Source organism: Electrophorus electricus, chromosome 15, assembly GCF_041902795.1.
Source record: "Electrophorus electricus isolate QZ-2024a chromosome 15, ASM4190279v1, whole genome shotgun sequence".
NCBI lineage: Eukaryota > Metazoa > Chordata > Actinopteri > Gymnotiformes > Gymnotidae > Electrophorus > Electrophorus electricus.
This window is the reverse complement of record NC_137511.1, coordinates 19,589,941-19,597,889: the sequence shown is the minus strand read 5'-3', so window position 1 is coordinate 19,597,889 and position 7,949 is coordinate 19,589,941. Positions and strand designations below refer to the sequence as shown.

The window sequence follows — 7,949 nt, the reverse complement described above, 5'->3', positions numbered from 1 at the left end:
TCTGATCTGTTTGATTTTTCTAATAACACCTCTTGTGATTGGATCCTTGTGGATCTATAAAGTTTCTGTCGATCAGAAATCAGGTAATAAAATGATGTAGTTAATGACCAAATACCTGTTCATTACGGCACACAGAAAAACAAAAATAACAATACAGAGGCAGAGAAGTTCTACATTAGTGAGACCTTCCAGGAATAAAATGCTTGATAATTTTTTTTTATATTTCCTGTATACAGGGCCTACATTTAAATTTTTAAAAAATTGAAATTTTACAATAAAAAAAATAATTTTGCACCTTTAGTGAAACTATTATTGTTATCCAACATATTCTGAACAAACATAAATATGACCATATGGTACAGTTCCTGTAATTGAGAAGAATCATTATCAGGCATTTTAAAGCCATAGAAAGGAAATATTAAGCACTGCTAAATGTTCTCTGATGTCTATATAGAAGGTATGTGACTTTGGTCAGTAACATTATATTTGGTAAATTAGTAATACGGAACATTATTTTCTTAGCATATACCTTGTTAGTGGTGGCATAAATACAAAGCTAATTTTAGAATTAGAAGCGTCCTGCCCATTTGCTGATTATTTCTGATGGATACATAACCCTTTCATAACAGTGTTATAACTCTTTCATAACCCTGTCATAACCCTTTCATAACCCTGTCATAACTCTTTCATAACCCTGTTATAACCCTTTCATAACCCTGTCATAACACTTTATTAGCCCTTTCTTTCCCAGGCAACTCCATAGCCAGCTCTGCATTATGGGTCAGAGGGATAAAACAACCATGGAGCGCAATACTGTGGCTCACCAGTATAAAACAAACACAGCTGCTGCTTGAATCTCACATCCAGATGAGCATCTTTAAGATACAAAAATGTAAAACATATCTAACAATTTCATCAAAATAGTGATACATCATACCACGCATAACTTGTTCTGTCAGTCACACTAGGCATGGAACCCTTTTTGTTAATATAAAGCTAGTTGTTGAACCCATAAATCTGTGTGTGTGTGTGTGTGTGTGTGTGTGTGTGTGTGTGTGTGTGTGTGTGTGTGTGTGCGTGTGCGCGTGTGCGCGTGTGTGTGTTTGTGTGTGTGTGTGTGTGTGTGTGTGTGTGTGTGTGTGTGTGTGTGTATGTGTGGGTGTGGGTGTGGCTTATTTCTCCTCAGCTTGCCTTCCTTGGGTTAACCAAATCTCCGCATTTTTAAAAATACCTTTTTTTTCTGTTCAGGTCTACTAATCCTGTTACAAACTCGGCAATGAAAAGTCAACCTGTACTGATCTTCAGTCTCAATGTTTATTTGAGCAAAATCACAAGAATCAGTCAAATTAAAACAAATACATAAACATTCCTTTACCTCTGACATCACCTAATTGGAGCTTAGATCCGTCACATTAACATAAAATAATGACAGTACAATGATGAAACTACATGAAAACAAGTAATAACAAGTAATATCTCTAAGAATTTTGTCAACAGCATGCTTTGATATTTTATTATGGAGATAACTGATGATTTGTGTCTTATTACAGTGACAGTTTTAAAATCGTTGTGTGATAACTGTGTAAAATATTTCAGAAAATAGAAGTTGCATAGTTCTGCTATAAACAAGCTTTTTTCAGTTTTTACAGGGTGATGGTGTTCCAACAGGCTGGCAGGGTTCCACAATGGCTTTGATCTCCCCGACCTCCTGGCTGGTATAGAAACCACTGACAGGTGTCCTGCGTATTTCTTTGTTTTTGTAGATTCTGGTCAGTTCGCCAGTGAACTGCACTTTGGCTTCATAGTTTATGCCCGTCATCTTTACACTGCAGTGCATTCTGGGTGGAACTTCAATCTCTGTTGTCAGAGAGTAGATGGTTTTTTCAGTTGTGGAAGAACTACGAGAAAGGGTAAAAGCACCTTGACATGACAATGTCAGTTTTATCCCTGCTATGAGAGGAACTTTACCACTGAATTCTGTTGTCAATCCAATTGTTAGTGACCCTGCGATTTGAAAAGATATTGTTTTTTCTATTGTTTTCTCCAGTTTGGCCTGCTGTTTTACAGGGTTACAGTTGTTATTTTCAGCTGTGAACTGTCTGAGTACGTGTAGGTCTTCTGATATTTCATATTTCATAGGATTTCATATTGCACTGTACCTTTTCCAGGTAAAGGGATTTTAGGCTGTCTTCCCTTTGCTTCAATATATCCTAAACGTCCTTCATTTTTAACAACAAACATTTTTCCACAAAATTCCACTGCTAAGGGTGGAATAGCTCCATAGGTGGTTACTTTCCACTCTAAAATCTCAAAGTTATTCTCATTCACAAGATACTCAACATCGCCCTTAAAATTGCTGTAGGTAGCAAAGTCCGGAGAAGAATAAGTAACAAATTCGATTGTAATGCCATTACTGAAGCAAAGCTGACAGCCCAGTCTTGCAATGTACTGAATTTTTTTCCATTTCATATCATAGTAAAAATATGCATCTTTGGGTACTTGTGATGACTTCACCCATTTTATGTTGTCTTTGCCTTCTAATGCTTTCTGGTTCTCGATTGTTCCTCGACGCTGGTGGTGATGTGAAGACTCTGCAAACTCAGAACAAGCATGAAAAACTTATATATGGTGTTGGGGGGAACAAGGTACTAAATAATGCATTAGTGTGATATAATTATTTCCCCTTCTTACAGAGTAATGTAATGTAATAACACCTTACAGTTTGGATTATTGTACTCACATTAGTTACTGACTTAATTAAAATTTCATTACTAGCATTACTTGTGTTTCTGAGCAAATAATAATGTAATGACATTGAATGTATTTAAGATGTGGAACTTTTTCACAAAGCTAATTTGTGCGTGAATGTCATGGCTAAAGCAATACACATTTTATTTTCTTATGTACAGATTCATAAAGGTTTTAGAGAGTAACTTGGAAGTAATGAGTAGTGAGTAGTGTTAATTCTTTCTTTTCCAGAAAGTGGTGATTGTGTGATCCCACTTCAGTGAAGTTTTTAGCATTTTGTGTCAGATTACTTTATTCAACTACCCCAGCACATTTTAAAAGGGCTTTTAAATATGCCCTTTGAGATTAGGAAATTATGCATATAGTGCATATAAAGATAAATTTAATGAGTAAATTTGATAACTACTCCATTCACCTGGCCTTTGGTCTTGTGGGGAGTCATATGAAATAGCAGCATGGTGAAAACTCATTTGCAGCAGGGCAAGAAGAATGACTGTAGAGAGATCCATCAGCAGCTGGAGTACTGTGCTGAGTCACCCAAAGCAGCTGGAGTACTGTGCTGAGTCACCCAAAGCAGCTGCAGTACTGTGCTGAGTCATCCAAAGCAGCTGGAGTCCTGTGCTGAGTCACCCAAAGCAGCTGGAGTCCTGTGCTGAGTCACCCAAAGCAGCTGGAGTACTGTGCTGAGTCACCCAAAGCAGCTGGAGTCCTGTGCTGAGTCACCCAAAGCAGCTGGAGTACTGTGCTGAGTCACCCAAAGCAGCTGGAGTCCTGTGCTGAGTCACCCAAAGCAGCTGGAGTACTGTGCTGAGTCACGCAAAGCAGCTGGAGTCCTGTGTTGAGTCACCCAAAGCAGCTGCAGTACTGTGCTGAGTCATCCAAAGCAGCTGGAGTACTGTGCTGAGTCATCCAAAGCAGCTGGAGTACTGTGCTGAGTCACCCAAAGCAGCTGGAGTCCTGTGCTGAGTCACCCAAAGCAGCTGGAGTACTGTGCTGAGTCACCCAAAGCAGCTGGAGTACTGTGCTGAGTCACCCAAAGCAGCTGGAGTACTGTGCTGAGTCACCCAAAGCAGCTGCAGTACTGTGCTGAGTCATCCAAAGCAGCTGGAGTACTGTGCTGAGTCACCCAAAGCAGCTGGAGTCCTGTCCTCGGTCACCCCGGCTTCCTGTGCTGTATGAAAGTCACTGAAAGTTGAGGAATTATGCCACCTAATTTTGAGATACCTTTTTTAAAATGAAATACACTGCACTATGAATATAATAGCAAAGAATTTGAAGTTGATTTATTAGCAGAGTAAAATACCTGGAGCACAATACAAACCCTAATGTCTTAGACCTCTCCCACAATGGGCTGGGCTGTCCTTGAAACCTCTGAAAAGTCCAGATGTCAAATATATATGCTTGAATATGCTTTCGTCATGTTTTCAGCAAGGAAATTACATATTTAATTTTATAGAAATTTGGTTGATCCTTTTTGTCATTTAAAAATGACAAGAGTCTTCTAATGTGCTATTTTAGCAGTTGTGCATATTCTTGCATATAAACACATGAGCCTGAGATGGCATTTTGTCAAGCTGTTCATTGGTGCCATGGTAGCTAATTACTTAAGGTACTCAACTAGTAATCAGAAGGTTACCAGTTCAAGCCCCATTACTACCAAGTTGGGCCCCTGAGTAAGCTGTTGTAGAAGGGGAAATATTAAGAAAAACTTACTTTTCCTGTGCTTGTGCACATATATTTGTGTCTACCAGCCTACCTGCTGTCACAGAATGCTCCCCCACCAGTCACGTGGTACTGCCCGCCGTGTGCAGTGGGACTCACGTTTGTCTTATTTGTAACCATACCCTCCATGATAGAACACACTTGCACAGGGTTTAGTGTTGTGTGTCTGTATTTAAACCCCTGATGGTGTGTGCTTCCTCGGTGGTCGTTGTTTGTGTAGTCACTGTTAATGTTATTATAGCCTCTGTTAAAGTTTTGGTCATCGTCATTAGCGTTATGTGTATTCATGTTCACCGTTAATGTTATGTGAGAGTGCCACCGTTGTCATATACGTTGTATGTTAATAAATGTTTGTCAAAGTCGAGGGAGTCTGTGCATCCTGCTCCACGCCCTGTGGCACTCGGCCATTACACCTGCCCACAAAATGTGAAATAAAACAACCCAGCCAACTTCTGAGTTGCCTATGTCAGAAAACGTGGGATAAAACGAGTTGCTTAGATTTGAGTCCCCTTTCTACAACAGTAGGGTGTGGTGGAGAATGGACTTATGCATTTTTCTTAATGTTCATCTGTACTTTAGCAAATGGGCACACTTTGCAGTGTGTGTGTGTGTGTGTGTGCACAGACCTGACCTCAAGGTCTGATATTGGCTCAAACATTGTGCTGCTATGTTTTCTCTGGTAGCCATGTTTCTCTGAAGGTTCACATTGAGCAGTAGTGATGGCATCTCAAACTCTCATCAGAACACCAGACAATATTAAAATTGGATGTTCTGAACAGGCCTAATAAGACAGGGCACGAAGGATTGATCCTTGTGGTGTTTTGACCAAAGCAGGTCACAGACATTTCATTAAGACTACAGGGAATTGTGTTAAATTGTGTAAATGAGGTATAATATGTCCCCTTTAACCAACCTTGCCAACTCACACTGTACTGCCATAGAGGGCCCCTCAAACAATGGGCCATGGAGGGTCTCACAAGCAACAGCCAAGCCCCCAGTGCGGACGTTCTTCCTGGTGCACTACAGACTACAGGCCATCCACAGAAGAGTTTAGCAAGAGGCTGTTGTTCTGATCTGCTTCTGCTTTCTGATACAAGTCAGGTGCAGATCAAATGTGGGTAGTTCATTGTTCACAAAATTCACAAACTCTTAATAAAGAACCCTTCTATTAACCAATGCCTGTCAGTCAATAAGTGTAATAATAACGTTTTATAACTTATGAAGGATTAACCTTTTAGTTTATTAAGGTCCTTTTAATTAATTTTGTCTACAATCATACAAATGTTGCATGAAGAAAATTAGTCACACAAAAAAAAGCTAATTTACACTCAAGGTGTGTGATGGGTTATGCCATTCATAACCCATCATGCACATTATTATTATTATTATTATTATTATTATTATTATTATTATTATTATTGCAAATCCAAAAATGAAGGAAAACTTACCTTTCTTGTGCTCAGGAGTTCAATGCAGCTGTGATGTACAGGTGGCCAAATCTTAACAGCGCGTGCAGCGTCTGTGAAGCTGAGGTACTTCTCCCACGAAGCACTTCCTTGGTTGATGAAGACACTCCACACGTACTGCCATATATATCCCTGCCCAGATGCAAATGTCTCCTTAGGACATGTCTGCTTACATGCACTTCTTTACATAGGAGCAGATATGAAGAATGAAGCAGAAAGGACACAGGCAATGTCATCTTTTGAAATTTCAGTTTGTCACAGTTAGGTAAGATAAGCCTGTGTGCTCAAGTGGAAGAAACTAGCAATGGCAGTTCTACATTTACACTTACCGCATTTAGCAGATAGCAACGAGCAGTGTTATAATTGCAGTTTCTCTTTCCAGTGTGCAGGCTGCACAGTTCAACATATGCTTTCTATATTCTACAAATGACTTCAGGGAAACATTCATTCCCAAGGGCTCTGGTTCAGTGTGTTAGTGTTGTAATGCTGGCACGTTGTTCATTTGGTTTGACTTTAGTTTTTTTTGTCCCCATTTGCTATTTTCATGGTTAGAAATGAACATACCTGCACTGACATGCGCAAAGGGAAAATATAACATAAGGAACGTTCATCACTGGCACTGTGGTATAATAATGGAATCTATCTATTTTCTACGATGGTGGCAATAGAAGTATATATACTATAGAATGTATATAGTTGCCGTACTCTGTCCTGGTTATACAGCCCAGTGTAACCACAAATGAATGACACTAGGTGTGTAGAAATCTTCCAGTACCTGAAGGAAGCCGTTCCTTTACAACAACAGCAGGTCAGTGCCGCCTAGCGCTGTCTGTTCAATACACCCCAACCCCCCAGTATCTCCCACCACAGGTGAGCTGAATACACTCAACTGCGTCCTCAGCCGTGTACTGTGTACTCAGTCAAATTAAGAGCTGTTAAGACATTAAATTTCGTTAGCCTGCACTGTCTAATCAGTTGTTTACATCTGTCATAATATGTGTGACGTGACGAATCAAACAGGATGCCGGGAAGAAGCACGATCAGACAAACGTTTATTCCACACACACAAGTGATACACAGCACACTCGCTATGCACATTTCAAACACCAACAACACGTATTACAACACAGGAGACATAGAAACACAAAAAAATTACAAATAATACAGAACAGGTGGACGACACGAGACGAACACACACACACAAAGACGTTTGAGGAGGGGGCGGGGGATAACGTGACACTATGGCAGTGCAAAGTTGGCATCATAAAATATACAATATGGGCAGAGTTCCATTTGCATGTGTAAGAGCTGTATTTCCATTTTACTAAATGCTGGGCAGCACACAGAACGTCTAGCTGCCAGACAGAGTTAAGAGGCTATGTAAAACCCTCATAATGAATGTAAACGACCAACAAGTGTGTGGAAGCATTAGTATTGGGGAGAGTGTGACCTCCTCAGACTGGAAGGAGAGAGAATGTGACCTCCTCAGACTGGAAGGAGAGAGAATGTGAGCTCCTCAGACTGGAAGGAGGGAGAATGTGACCTCCTCAGACTGGAAGGAGAGAGAATGTGACCTCCTCAGACTGGAAGGAGAGAGAATGTGACCTCCTCAGACTGGAAGGAGGGAGAATGTGACCTCCTCAGACTGGAAGGAGGGAGAATGTGACCTCCTCAGACTGGAAGGAGAGAGAATGTGACCTCCTCAGACTGGAAGGAGGGAGAATGTGACCTCCTCAGACTGGAAGGAGGGAGAATGTGACCTCCTCAGACTGGAAGGAGGCACTCCAGCATCACAGGTGCCACATACCCTAACTGAAGGCTGTGAGGCAGTGCTGGAGACATAGCCAGACTGCTAATATCAGCCACATTGATGCATTATCTAATCATACCTGTTATTTCTGTGTTGTAACTCTCTTGCTCCCTCTCTATCTATTTAATGAAAATACATGATCAGTTTTACAGTATCTTTTGCTGATTCGGAGGAGTTTAAGAAAGAAGATGGTTTAGGACAAA

General features: G+C 40.5%; 1 protein-coding gene across 1 annotated transcript; it reads right to left on the bottom strand.

Moving 5' to 3' along the window:
- Positions 1–1,296: 1,296 nt before the first annotated feature.
- LOC118242386 (natterin-4-like) lies at positions 1,297–4,908 on the bottom strand. The gene is given in 2 exon segments (XM_081698417.1): positions 1,297–2,131; positions 2,134–4,908. Coding segments are annotated over 2 exon segments (831 nt in total). The 5' UTR covers positions 2,470–4,908; the 3' UTR covers positions 1,297–1,636.
- Between the last annotated feature and the right edge of the window lie 3,041 nt (positions 4,909–7,949).